The sequence below is a fragment of the Megalops cyprinoides genome, chromosome 7, assembly GCF_013368585.1.
Source record: "Megalops cyprinoides isolate fMegCyp1 chromosome 7, fMegCyp1.pri, whole genome shotgun sequence".
Taxonomy (NCBI): Eukaryota; Metazoa; Chordata; class Actinopteri; order Elopiformes; family Megalopidae; genus Megalops; species Megalops cyprinoides.
This window is the reverse complement of record NC_050589.1, coordinates 15,730,729-15,745,742: the sequence shown is the minus strand read 5'-3', so window position 1 is coordinate 15,745,742 and position 15,014 is coordinate 15,730,729. Positions and strand designations below refer to the sequence as shown.

General features: G+C 40.0%; 1 protein-coding gene across 3 annotated transcripts in view; it reads right to left on the bottom strand.

Moving 5' to 3' along the window:
• LOC118780502 (FYVE, RhoGEF and PH domain-containing protein 5-like) overlaps positions 1-10,735 on the bottom strand; it is a 44,351-nt gene extending 33,616 nt beyond the window's left edge. For all 3 annotated transcript variants that reach the window (XM_036533031.1, XM_036533033.1, XM_036533032.1), the window contains exons 1-2: positions 10,494-10,735; positions 3,898-6,742 (exon numbers count right to left, since the gene is read on the bottom strand). In XM_036533031.1, the coding sequence (XP_036388924.1) occupies positions 3,898-6,742; positions 10,494-10,503 (2,855 nt within the window). In that variant the 5' untranslated portion in view covers positions 10,504-10,735. The remainder of the gene's footprint in view (positions 1-3,897; positions 6,743-10,493) is intronic.
• Positions 10,736-15,014: the final 4,279 nt, after the last annotated feature.

Genomic DNA, 15,014 nt, shown 5'->3' with positions numbered 1-15,014 from the left:
TAAAAACCCCAGCATGCCTGTGTACTGAGTCTCCTCTGCTGGGAAATTCACTGTACAGAGATGATTTCTAAAGCTCACTTTCTGCATGTCACAGAGAGCTTTATGCACACTGCTTCCTCTAGGTAGTACATAACACGCTTGTCAGAGCAGGAGCTACATGTGCACAGTTTAAAATAGATATGGTTATAAACTTTGATGAGTATGCAGAATATGACAGTAGAAAAATAATTCTGAGACTTTACTGAGCCACATATATAGTATGTACTAGACCAAGCTGGAGTTTATAGCATTAGACAGTATCTTATATTTAGCTGTACTACTGCCAAACAGCAGCTCATCACAAATCAGCAGGAATAATTTACTTCATCAGAACTGGCTGGCATTTCCTTTGAGCCACCTAGTTATTCAAACTAATAGCCACAACTCTCAATGGACTGAAAGCAATGTTGCACACTCTTTAAAAATGTTTTACAGTGAAGTGATGGAGGCTTAGCTTAGCTTAACCACCTAGAACCCACCTAGGTGACGCATAGCAACCATTTCATGCCAGAATTGCACATACTTTAGCTAAGGGCGAGAGGGAGAAAATTATTTAGCCATGTGTCAATAGGGAATTTTTACATGACCAGATTGTGAGGGTCTGATTTGTGAATTTAGACATGACAGCTTAGAATCATCTATGCTTTGCATTATAGATCTTTAATGACTAATATCTCATCTGAAAGAAGGCATCTCCTACAGCACAGTATTCCCATTTGGGCTTTGGTCATCTGTTTGGGCCAATGAGAAGAATGCCCCCTGTTGGCTTGCCTAGTTTGCTAAGGGGGCCTCCCACCCAAGTCCTAACCAAGTGCAGCCCTACATCAGCCATTATGCAGAAAAGCAGGAGAGTAGTATGGCTGCTAGTGAAAAAAATACTTTTGACCTGGTTTCACTTCAAAAGATATTGATATTAGATTCATTAGGTTAATATAAAGGCAACATTAAATCCTTGTAAGTCTAAAAATTGTTGACTTTCTTTAAGACTGATCTTAAAAGGATACAAATTCTCAGGTGATATATTTCCAAGTGTGAGATGAAATGACTTCATCTGTCTCTGCTCTCTGTGAGAACACTGTATCAGCAGGGGACACTATCCCCACTTGTTTAACACTGTACTGATGAAAACAAGATCTGAACTGATGGAAAACCTCAGTGTGGCTGCTAAAACAGCAAATTATAGACAATGCACTTTTAGAGTTTTCTGCATTTTTAGAGGGCAGTGTTGAGACATGTTAATGAGAGGCTTCAAAAAGCATGAATACAAATATCCAAACTCAATTTTTTCATTATTATGGTAACTCGTAAGTTTCATGAGTCTTTTAATTCACCTTGCTCAGAGACATATTTTTGAAAATTTTTTGCATGAATACATATGTTTCTTTTTAGTTATGTATCAATGTATAAAAAAAAAATAATAAAAATACAATAAAAGCTGTAATTTAATGTTAAATAAATATTACAATCATGACTAACGCTAGAAAGGTACATCTGTGGGAATATCAGTTACATCCTTTTGATTGAAGATTGGGTTTAGCTGCACTTAAAATTATTGGTGGTTGTTCCTACCAAAGGCATCCCTTGGTCAGAGAGCCAACTGACATTGAGATAATATCTCAGATACAGGCTCTACTCTGATTGGCTGAAGTGAGAAGCAATGAATGACTCCTTAATGCACAGACAATAAATCAGCTGGGCAGCCACTGAGGACAGGGGCAATGTCAACCCCAAGCTGAAAACAAAAGCACCAATGAAAACAGCCTGCAGCTCCCCTGAGAGAAAAGACAGACATCCTAATGCTTCCTTCTATTGTCCCTTCAGATCAGCAAGGGTTCGAAGGATGAGACAACAGCTTCACAATGCAACTACTGACCAGCACATCACCAGGAGTGAACCTTGGTCAGATCTCATTATCAGTAGAATTGGAAATGCTCAAACACAAATCTATATCAAAGAGCCATTTAGATGAACGCTTCAAAGGTCTCCCAAAGCACTCAATAAATGCTTTAGCAGATAAACTCCACTACAAAAGGACTAGACAATATACTGGTAACCTCAGAGATCTCTTTCACGAATAAACAAACAAGAATGGCAAGGACACTGCAGATATGGCAAAACCAGATTGATTTATTTGAAAGAAATAGACCTCTTGATTGGGAGCAGTTGAATAAAATATTCTCCAAAATGTCACTTTCCAGAACAGAATTGCTTAAAGAGCAATATGCTGTCCCAGTGATATCTATACAAGTGTTGAGACAGAAACCATATTCCATCATAAGAGTCATAAATTATTGTTAGTGTATCACAAGGGAAAAAATGAATGTTTCCTCATAAAGTGAAGTAGTGTTTCCTGTCAGAATCCTGCAGTATTCTTTATTTATCCACAATAATCACTATGAACTCTTTGTGTCTTCCAATGAAGGGCATTTCAAAATACATTATTGCTTGTTATTAGAAATAGCTCCTGGCTATGTAAAGACCACTCACTGCCCCAATTGTGAGGGTTGTAAGGGTTCACTTGGCGTATGGTCAGAAATAACCTTGAATTGGGAGACAACTGGAGTATATCTATGGACTGTATCTAGATCCACAAAAAAACAACACCATTTCCTAGTGTAAACTTTTAATATCATATACCTCTATACACATAGATATTTCCTGACTACAGCCCATGTTAAATGGCATACTCAAAAGCACAAGAACAGGGGTCCCTTGCAAAGGTATAACCAAAAGCTACACTCTACTGTTCACAGGTACAGTTTGCTCACCATTTTTCAACACATTTGCAGTGTTCCTTCTCAAATTCCCATGTCCTTCTCCTTTATGGTTTAACTTTAAGTAAGCCAAAGATGCCACTGCACAGAAATACCTAATTGTGGCTCGGGGGTAGACTAGCATCGGGCAAATGTGGGTAACGCAGTCATGGCAAAGAGCTGTGTGCCATTTTATAATGTTATAGAGTCTCATTTCTTGGGGGCCTTGTGAAAACTGTCCACATCATTAGGCACAATTTAATAAAAGGGATTAAAATTTTTATGAGAGACAGCTGGCACAATTAACACGTCAACAAGGAGAATCTGCTTTACCTCCAGTCCATCTAAGTATCAGACTCACACATTCACACACACACACAGATGCAAACTCGCACACTCATGCTTATGGCCAGGCTATCTAAGAAAAAGGAATATGAACAACAAACATGAGAATATGACACAGCCAGAGAATTTTTTCTTAAAGCTCCCATAATCTTGTCTAAGAATTAGTTGCACAAGAGGGTCTCACAATTAAAGTTGTAAACAAAAGCCAAGCCAACCCATGATTACAGTACAGTACAGTATGGCAGATCTGAGGGAGTCTTTAAATGTTATGGAACTGTTTGGGCACAGTGAGCATGTATATAAACTCATCTTTGCAGGCCTGACATTAATGAAGGGGGTGGTAAGTCATAAAAGGCAATTCATTCATTACTGTAAATATATTCTGTATTTGTGTTTGTAAGCCTTACTACAATATGACTGGATCAGTTTTCAGAGATAGTGCTTTCAGCATCATTCTTATCTCATCATTAAAGGAGTGAATAAGAAAAAATTGGTTTAATTATGGAGATCTGACATTATGAAAGAGAAAACCTATCTGTTTAAATCATGCATAGTTTAGAATATTTAAAAAAACAGACTACACTTCACAGTAACTTAGAAACGTTGAATAAAAATGTATTTCTTCTCCTGTCATGTTGAAAGCTCTTCCTGTGAAAAAATGTCATTTATCACTTGTAATTTAAAGTTATAGAAATCATATAAATAGATCCTTTTCACTTCTTTACAGGCATATCTCAAAGAACATAACAGCGTACAATACCTTTCAGGTTCCTGGTCAGTTTGTTGAGGCTTGTTTTCGAACCCAGTAAAACTGCTCATGTCCACATAGCCATCGTTTTCATTGGCAGAGGCAAGCGCTCGATTTGGATCGTCAAAGAACTCTGCAAAAGTCCCTGGTCTTGTGGGTGCTCTGGGCTGGATCTGTATGTTCTCATAATCAGAGCTCATGGCGGGAATGTTCTCATAGTCAGATGTGTCCGCATTTGGGAAGGAGATGGACCTGGGTTTAGTCAGTGGGAGGGGCATGAAGGGGGGCCGGGAACGGTCCTCAAATGATTCCACTCGGGATATGCGCCTGTTGTTGAAGGTCTTGGGCCCACCTTTTCTCTTGCCATCTTTGTAAAACAGGAAAGTGGATGGAGAGTCAGACAAACGCTGTGGCTTCCCAGACCGAACTTTGAGCTGTGGGGAGCTGCCTGTGCTCCTCCTGTCCATGTCCAAGACCCGCAAGGGCCCATGGTGGCTGGACTCGGAAGAAGACCGTGAGGAGGACACGTTAACATCCACATGGACCTTGTTCTCTGTCTTTCTCCTAAACTTCAGCGTCAAAAAACGCTTGAAGGAGGACTTCTTCTTTTTCTGCTTGTCAGAAGAGTCATTCTCAATCAACAGAGATGGGGAGCTTTTGGTGATAGGCTTCTTGGTAATAGATGCAAGCTCAAAAGGAGGTGGGATATCCACCACTGAAGTTGGGGTGGACATACCACTGGAGGGCAGATGGCTTCTTTGGGAAAAGCTGCCTGAGGACCCAATGAAACACGGCAGAGAGAGGTTGTCATCTGTTCTCTTCATTCTGCCTTCCTCACACGGAGAATGCTCAGTCTCTCTATATACACACATTGGCATTTCCCGTCCCTCTACAGAATAGGAGCGAGGGTATAAAATGAAGCGTCGTGCCTTTGAAGATGGGATCATTCGGTTGACCTCTAACTGCTCACTATCACTCAGTGGGTGACCACTTTTGTCTAAGGCCACTGTATAGTAGTCATGGGTTTGGTACTCACCTCCTGTCTCCTCTGGAACGGTCTCAGGTACGTAACCGGGTACTTTTCCAGAGAGAGACCTTGATCGTGTGACAACACTCTTTCTGTCCATGTTGAGGAAGTTCTCACCCTCTGAGTCAAGTCCTGCCTCCTCATAGACATGCTCATCACTAATGTTGTCCCTCTCTGTGTCAACATCCTCCATGTAAGGCACGATATGGCCTTCAAAGTCCATATCATCTCCGAACACGTCAGAAGTGTCAGCAAACACTAGTCTATTGGTGAGCTCAGAGGCCCTGTCCATGTCCATGTCTGCTGGTACGGTGATTGAGCACAGCCTAAAGCGTGGCTGACTGCACTGGTTGAGAAGAGCTTTGCGACATTTGCCTGTACGTTCACCTTTTTTTGCAACTCTTTTCCGGCGCTTATCTGTGGCCTCCTCGTCACTGTCGCCTATCTCAACATAGTCCTCAGACGAAATGCATTCAAGTTGCTGCAAGTCCTCAGCATCCTGACAGACAGACTCATCATCAATATCTGTGTAGTGGTCAGATCTCTCTTTATTCTCCATGACCTGGGCTGTTTCATCTGGGGGATGCTCTGACTCTGGAGGTTCGTGACCTGCACCCTCGGGCTGAACTTGGTTCTCCTCAATATTAACTATATCTTCAGAAGATACATAGTATGGCTCAGGGTTGGTGTCAGAATTTGTAACTAGCAGTTCCTGTGAATTGGAACACGGTTTGGATGTGATAGCATCACAGTCAAGTCCAATCTTAGCTCCAATGTTCTTGTCATCTACTACAATTGTGACAGGATCTGTGTCAATGACAGAGTAAGGCTGAAAGGTGGGAGCAGTTTCTTCTGCAAGGTGGGAATTTTCTAATGAGTCTGTGGTGTTTACGAGCTCCCCATCACTAGAATAGTCAGGAATATCCTCATCTCTCAGATCCTTTGAAGGTTCACAGTTGTCACACGGAGCACCAATCATGTCATAAGGACACTCCTTACATGGGGAAGGAGATTCACTCCTGTTCACGTCCACTGAAAGTGGTGTAGATCCTTGTACTGTATGATCCCCTTCTGAGACCCTACTTTCTGAGTCCTCATCATCAAGCTTAGCAAAGGATGCTTCATTTTCTTCACCATGTGGTTTCTCCACAGCATCAAACTGGTCTGTGGCTTCCTCAGCAGGGCCAGCACCCTCAGGGGAGCTCTCTTTCTCCACTCCCAGGTCCTCTGGTTTCTCCTCGTGATGCTGTTGAGAGTCTGTTCCTTCCCCATCTGAAGTCAAGCTAAACTCTGAAAGCCCGCTGGTGTCCTCAGACACATTACTAGCATCACAGCTCTCTGAATGTGTATCGTCTGCACATTCTCTGTGAATAATCTCATTTGCTGAATCAGAAAGGTTCTCAATGTCGCTAATTTCTGGAGTGTCCATGCAATCATTACCTTCCATTACAGTGTCACTTAACACCTCATCTGCCCCATTCTGTTCTTCCTCGTGTTCAGAGACAGGGTGAGGCTCCACCTCCAATTCCTCCTCATTGTCACACTCCTCCTCATACCTGTCACCTGTTCCCAGGGAGCCTTCTGGCTCATTCTCCTGATCCAGCTCCTCCTCAGAGAGTATCAGGTCTCCGTTACTGCACCTGATTAGACTGTCCTTATCATTCAGACAACATTTCTCCCCTGGGTCATGTAGCACCTTGGGTTTAGGTGCAACGGGAGGCTTGGGACCCCTGGCAGAGGCACGAGGTCTTGACATCAGGGAAGAAGGCAATTTAAAAGCCAGGTGACTCAGAATCTTTGGTTTTGGAGATAGAGCTGGCTTCTTATACTCTAAAAACAAACACAAATGACAAAAATGATTAGTAAAAATGCTGTGAAATCAAATCCTACCATCTTGATTTAATACAATTAATACAAGGCAAGAAGCATTTCCATGGAATTACCAGAAATCAACAAATGCTTAGACGTCTTCTAAAACAAACATCCCAGACATAACAATGGAGCGCAATGGAAATGTAAAAGATTTCTGTCATTATTCCTTATTTTTTGTAGCCCTCAATTCCCTGTGATTGTAACTTCCAAGGCTGTGGAGTTGTATGGCACTCAGTGGCAAAGACAGACACCTTATATAAAATGTTGTAAGACAGAGAAACACACAGTACTCTTGTGTGTCTCTATAAATACACACCAATACAGACCTTTCCAGACCTACCCAGTCTCATGAGCATTCCATTGCACCATGTTTCTATTTATCTGACACACACAATGGTCCACAGGAACCCAACCTTAGGTTCCATTTTATGTCATCTATTTATGGAGTGCAAATGAGGTGTATTGCCAGTTTTTTTTTATTATTATTGTTTAACCTTTATTTTACCACAAATGATCCCACTGAGATTCAACATCTCTTTTACAAGGGAGTCCTGCCAAAAACAGTAGTTAGACAGTTACAGAGTTAACTGTGGGCAATCAATATATCAAAATAATAAAGATAAAATGACACCTAATTGACACTTCATGCTAATTCATTCTTCATATAAATAAACCCCTACATCATGCATGTGAAACATGGTTTTATTTGTCTCACAAGCTCCCATTCATCTGAAGAAAGAACAAGAGATGACCACAGCTGATTGATTTAATTGTAAGTCCATTGAAAAGAGCAAGAAATGGTGCTCTGTAAGATCTCTGTCTGAGTTGAATATTCAGTATATTGTAAGTGATCCCTATTACTTTTGAAAAGGGAGTTCCGCCTGATCAAATGAACTCATACGCTCCTTGGTCCCTTCCTGTTATTCTGTACCTGCTACAACACATGTCCTTTCAGCCAAAGTGTACTCTAGACCTCTTTCTGCTGAGATATTGTTTTCCACACTAATTAACTATTTCAGCAGACTCCCCTTGAAAGACTCCTTGCAGGAAGTATACAGGGGAAGGATATTAGCAGAGCGCCCCAGGCTTCTCTGTGAACCCCCTGGAAGGACATTATTGCAACACCATTGGACTTCCCTATGCCACTTCCTGTGATTCACCAGGAGAGAAGCCCTTTCAGAATCTGTTTTTCCCCCTGTGATGGTTTGTCAGCGTGTCAAAGAACAATAAGAAGCAGAAACAACAACAGCCTTAGTCTCACAAAGCCCTTGCGTGCAACAGGATATGCAAACAAGAACCCGATTAAACAAAATAAAACTGGGGATGACAGCTATACTGGGACCTTGAATGTACTGTACAGTCTGCAGGATGTGATCTCAGATAAAGCTTGTAAAACATCAAGCCTAAAATAATAATCACATCAGATGCCTGTGTTCTTAAGATGAGGGCAGGCCTTCAGGTTTACCTCATAGGCCAGAGGTACTGAACATACTTCCACTCTCAGCTGGCTACCTGAACCTGACTGACTGATTGATGCATCATAACATGCATATATCCTCACACAGAAATATGAAAATAAAAATGTGGAAAAATAAATACTTGAGGATAACACAGTAAGGTCTGAAAAAAAGTTTGTTTCTTCATCTTGATTTCACCTTTTCACGTTTTTCTTAAAAGTGCTAAAATAAACAGAGAAATACACTGGCGCTGAAATTTGCAATTGTTTGACATACTCATTCCTATTGTCAACTGACTAGAAACCAAGTCAGCTAATTAAAAAGTTTCAAATCTATTTGCGTCAATGCATGAAATTTAAGTACGACTCTTGTTTGTCCTTCAGCAGGTTTGCTTTGCTTTGCAACTTGTCCTTAAGAGGTTGTGTCAATCCGTGCTGGGCTGTGTGTGTCTACCCTTTAAGGCAGGAAGCCTTAAGTTAATGTGGTGTGGGGAGGCAGTGCCGGCTAAGGATCCAATGACCATGAAGTTTGGGGTGGCTTGGCAATACCACTTACTGGGAGCTAGATAGCTATGCACAATTCAGTACAACCCACCATTTTGCTCTCTCCCAACCTGCATCATTAAGGGTGTCAAGTCATGTGCAAGATACCTCATCATGCTCATTACACAATGTACCATGATGTACAGACATGACTGAGCGGATGCTGAACAAGGGTCATTGCCAGTGTTTTCATTTTTTCATTGGATATCAGGCTGGGAATTATTTGGACCTTTTCCACCCTCCACCTCTGCCTATCCTGTTATATAATGTACTAGTACTTCCAAGATTCCAGAATCTGAGCTGAAATTCAATATACTTTTGGTTATGAATGACATATGGCCTACACTTCTGACAGCACATTTGCTTATAGCTATGTGTATTGACATATGACAGCTCCCTAACACCAAAATTAAAAACTCAGACCATTAACTTGTACTTATGCAAGGTCACTTGATACAATAAGAAATGGTTAATTTGAGTTCTGGGGGGTGGGGGTCCTGAGGATTTCATGATTACTTTTCAGTTAGCAACTGACTTACATCAGGAAAACCAGATGAGGTAAAACCCAATTCAGATTCAAAGCGTATTAGTTACATATTTAAGGAATTGGGAGAAACAAGAACAAGGACACCACATGGTCACTGAGTGAGTTGTTCATGCCCATACTAGAGAGTATGGATAAACAGTTTTCTGTTCCAGCCTTTAAAAGTCTGTATTTTTTCACAATTAAGAATCCATGATAATACTAGGCATGTACTTTGCTTTTTGTCAGGTGACACCCAAATGATGCTAAACTGTAAGCAATGGACAATAGGTGATTAACTGTGCTATCCAACCTGCTAAATGCTGCAGGTATATATTAATCACGGCGCACTTGCATGATCATTCTGAATGAATAGATTTGAGGATAGCTCTTTACCTTTTTGTTTTTAAAATTAATCTTACCAGTAACATACCATTTGATTAGACTGTTAATGATAATTACTTTACAGACATATCGAGGAGCTCTCGAAGATACTCTCATAATATTTAACAAAGTATGAATAACTGTTCATCGTCCATCTTCTAATGTTGGAGACGCAAGTGATATCTTCCGATCACAATAGATCACAATATATTGCCAGTTCGATCAATAACAGTCTGTTCAATAATTACTATTGACAAATCTGTCAATGTATTATGGGTTTTGTTTCATGCGTCAGACCTCAATATTTTCTGACGCCGTTACAAAAGCATAAATGAATAGGTTCACAACCTCCGGCTAGCCTACAGTTCTGCTGCTCAGAGTAAATTCGTGTTGAAGTAAGTTTTACAGTGTCCTCATCACAATTGAAACGAACAATATAAAAGTTTGAATTCATACTCTAATACTTCCACTGTAGCGATAATACTGTGGAAGTTATCGAGGAAATACCCACAGCGCAGTAGTTTAACCATACCACCGAATGCTGTACAAAATAGGCAACACGTTGGAGTTAACTTTGTCGTTTATTAAACATGCACACACTGTAAGCTGCCTTCTCTGCATACAACTACAAAATGTACGTATACTATAGGTTGCATCACTCATACCCATCCCGTTCAAAGAGAAACGTTTCACATTTCGAGTTACAGAATAACATTGTTTTAAAAAATCTAAGTAATCTAATTTCCCGCCCTAACGCGTGAAAACTTAATTTTCTAAGGTTTTGTACAAGTACAGACTCTTACCTGTGCTCATTCTGGGGACATTGCCCGCATTAGCACCCGGAGCTTCTCTGCATCATTCTCCGTCTTCAGAAAAGCGCACAGTATATCCAAACACTGGGTAAACTTATTCCAGGAGAATTGCAAGAGCAAGTATTAATTGTCAGGACGTGGGAAGTGAAACAATACAAAATATTCCCTGCTCCGGTTTATCTTTCCAAAGTCATTTTTTAAAATTTTCTTAAACTGGACTGGTCCTCCGCTCTCCACGCACGCTACAGATTTACTGACGCTCTGCTGGGTGCGCTTGCATTTGGAGTTGGAGCGGGATAAAGGAGGTATTTCCTCCTGTTTCCTGAAGAGGAAGCTCTTTTGCTCTGTCAGGGATTGTTGACCGAACCTGAGTACCTCGCATTCAAGGCAATAACACTCGTGGAAACACGCACAGTTCGCAAGAGCAAAATATTTTTGGTAAATGGTACACAGCTGAGATGTGTGCACGATTTTCAGTCGTAAGCATTTGGATGGGTAATCGACCATTGCGTTCAAGGTCAATTAGGAAAATGAAGAGGGTGGGATAAATGGCACAATGGGATAAGCTGTAATGTGTCGGGCTAATGACAGTGATCACAAGAATATAGTACTGCTGCCTTCTGTGTGAAATTCTTTCAAAGCTTTATTGAGCAAATGTGCTTGTCAATCACGCTTGTGAGACATTTAATTCGTTTCTAGCTCTAACTTCTCAAAGCATTTACATCTTCAAAACAAAGCTTTTCAATGAATATTCACTGATTCACCATACACCCACAGAGTAATTTAGTAAGCAAGATGCTGTATAATTACTTCTGTCAACAGTTTGTCTATGAACAGAATAACTGGAACACTGATAGATGGATTTGGATGAATCTTTATAAAATTAGTACCACATGGAAGGGTCCAATCCATCTCCCTGATGCACCTATCCAGGGTGTCATTAGGGTGGAAGTTTTCAGGGTGCTGGATAATATTTTTATTTATGTATTTTTTTTTTGACTAAGAAAAGCAAATTCCTCTGCTTCATTTACATCTCTGATTGATTGCACAGTCAGGATTCATTATTGACACCTGAAGCATTCATGAACATTGGGAGTTCTAAAATTCTTTAGGAAATCATTTCTCTAGGATACTAGCAGTCTTTTGCCATTACAAACCTAATTTCATGGCCATAAGTCTGATTTCTGATTGGAGGACAACAGCCCTTTAAAACCTTTCAGCATAACAGGAAGCTCCTCTCCCTGTTTCCTGCACTACAGGCTCCACTTCCTTAGCAACAGATGGACAAAGCTGGTACTTTTAACCCCTTAGAGATGCTTACTTTTCACAATTAAGAATTATTAAGTAACATATTGAGACTGAATCTAAAATTGTCATTCAAAATTACTATACAAAGCCAACAACCAGGCCACACATAAATTTAAAAATTCAGCTCCAGTGGGTAATGGTTATAAAAGAACAGACTGTGTGTGTGGTGGTAACATTAATTCTAACTGTTGTTAATGCCAGCTGTTACCTCTCATCCCAGCTGGTATAGAATGCTTTTATGAATTGCACATTTTCTAAATAATTCATATTTTTATACATTGTGCATCCCCTAATGTAACACTTGATTAATGTTTTTACATTTATGGTGTGGTACTCTTAAGCTTTTCTCATACCTGAATGGATACTAATAGGGCAATTTCAAACAATCATGTACAGCATAACTGGCGTGGTGGTGTGCATGTGTATCGGAGAATTGCATTCACAGTGCAGAGCTTGTCATAGTGAGGTGAGCCTAATGTACACTTAGTGATCTGCTATATGTGTTTTACGATGTGGTAATGCACAACAGTCTAGTTTTCTTCTAAAACTGCCTAATCATCTAGTATGTTTTTGTATGGACATTTGCTTGTTTGCACACTTCGCTACGCTACAGTAACACTACACAACAGCAGCAATTTGTGAATGTTTCACACCTAAACATGCTAAACAGGAGCCCTGCAGTACAGCACAAATATATAATACTGATTCTGCACAGTAAGATAAAATTGAGAAAGAGGCTACATGACAACAATCTGGAACAAATGGGGGGAGATTTCAAAACTCCTCAAATGTTGGGAATTAGTGCAGTCTGCCACCTGGGGTTAGCTGTATGACAATTTACATGGCCAGATTAACTACTGTTGCACGAAAGAGAAATTTCAGGGATTTTTATTTTTTCCACACTTGAAGGTCAAATAACCATGCATGTCACAGCCAGACAGGGGATTATGGAAGAAATCATTTGAAATGAAAAAAAAAAAAAAAAAAAAAATCAGCCTCTTGACATCACTGAGAGAATCATCTTCTGCATCAGAGCAGGGAAACCTGCCACAGGCTTTACGCATCAAAATCCCCATGCCAGACTGCTTAGGCGGGCACGGGAAATGTGGAAAGTCCTTACAAATGTACATGCCCTATTAAGAGAGATATATCTCATTTCGACATAATCTAATACCTTACTCTCATTTTTTAAGCAGAGAGTCCTGGCCCACCCATCTAATTGGTTGTTTAGTATAATGTACTACTGTTGTGATTAGAGGGTATTGCGTTACAGTCCCTACCAGATATTTGCTTGTCACCTTGTGTGTTCTAATCAGATAACGTTTCCAGGCTGCCTGTAGCTACAGGATCTGAGACTCTGATGGGATTTCGTTCCAATGCTTCTAAATACAACCATACACTTTACCCTAAGATTATTTCACTGAGTATTTATACACATAACAAAGGCAAGTTCAAGGATAAAAAAAATCAAATCCCCAAAAATGTTCCTCAAATAACCCAGGTTTTATTTTATAGACAGTTTTATCAACACTTGTTGGTTTGTCAGGTAATGGTATTAACTGGTGTATTGACTTATAATAGAATAATAGTGAAATTATTCAAAATCTTGTTTTGGATGTTAATGATCAAACCTAAATATAGTACAGCTTGTTTTGGCAATAGCAATAGCCTAAGCAGTCCCTCCTTGAACACTAAGTCTGACCTTTGGAATGGTTTTATCAATATGTCCTCCTTTGGATATACATTCAGTTAGTACCCAGTGAACTATAGCATGAGAAAAATAATGTTTTTCAGGAACATAGAAAGCTGCAGATGTGGTGCAGATGAAAACATGTTTTGAGGCCAAAGACATGGGTTTCCTTGTCACATGGGCTGTCATTCTGGGAAAACAGACTCTCTCTCTCTCTTTCTCTCTCTCTCTCTCTCACACACACACACACACACATACACACACAAAAGGAAACGGATCTGAAAAGGGGAATGAAATGCACTGGTGTCAGACCTGGACTTTTGTCTTTGCAGAGCCAGACATTTTGAAACACCTGTGAGAGACAAAGGATGATGCAATGATACAAAAGAACAGATTGTTTTTAACATGTGGAGGCGACAAAACTATGAAATAATACGCCAGACTGCATGAACACCAGCCAATGGATGTCTGACCATAAATCAGGTGTTTCTCTCAAACCATGGTAGTCATAATTATGAGAATTAAGACACATTATAGATGAGGTTTCCATTGAAACCATCTTTCAATGGTTAGATAACTTAAAATGATTGTATAGACTGCACATAAATTTGCATCTGCTGCTCTACATAAAGGAGGTAGCATAATTATCCATTACAATATATAACTGTAATTAAATCATGAAACACAAAACATTTAGGAAACCGTTTTCTGGACTAAAGTAAAATCATATCACCTCATATCACCTCAACACATTATCTCATATGGCCATTTCCTGCCTATAGTATGTGAGCAACTTGGAGGAGTAAAAAATAGATAGGACTACTGAAATCAGAGAGAGGCACAGTGACTGTAGACAGTCAGGAAACAATGTAGTAGCAGCAGCAGCTCAAAATGGTGTCTGAATGACATCTATCTGCTATACAAAGAAACTAACAGTAAACAGGTAGCCCTGGAAGTCATTTGGAAAATAGCAAAGAGAGTTCTGTATTCTGTCTGGATTGTGACTCCTATCAATCAATCAGTACCACTGCCCGTTATTAAAATGTAGTGTCATTGCTGTTTTCTAAGGCCAGGCTTTGCTTCTAGAAACACCGATTATTATTTTCCCTGTTCCTTCTTAGTGAGGCCTCAATTGTTTGTACGTTTAACCCAGTTTTTCTTCTCTGTAAAAAGGTAGGACATAAATATTAACTGCCACCTCTGTGGCCCCAAAGGAATTATCAGATAGCGTTTCATGCTGCAAAAGGGTATTTTCGCCACAACAATGGCCGTGTCACCCATGCTAATTCGAGACATAGGAAAAAATGAATTATTTGCTTTTGTAACCCCTGTATAATGAACAGCTTAGATGGAACTGCAAATCTCAACATTGTTTTTTTCCATTTGGGTACAAACTAGGAGGTCAGATTTTGATAACATACTGATTGTTTCACGTTTGCTATATGCATATAAAGGAAATTTTAATTGAAAGTACATTTATGGGCAGTGGGGCTTTGAAACAAAGCCTCCGTGTT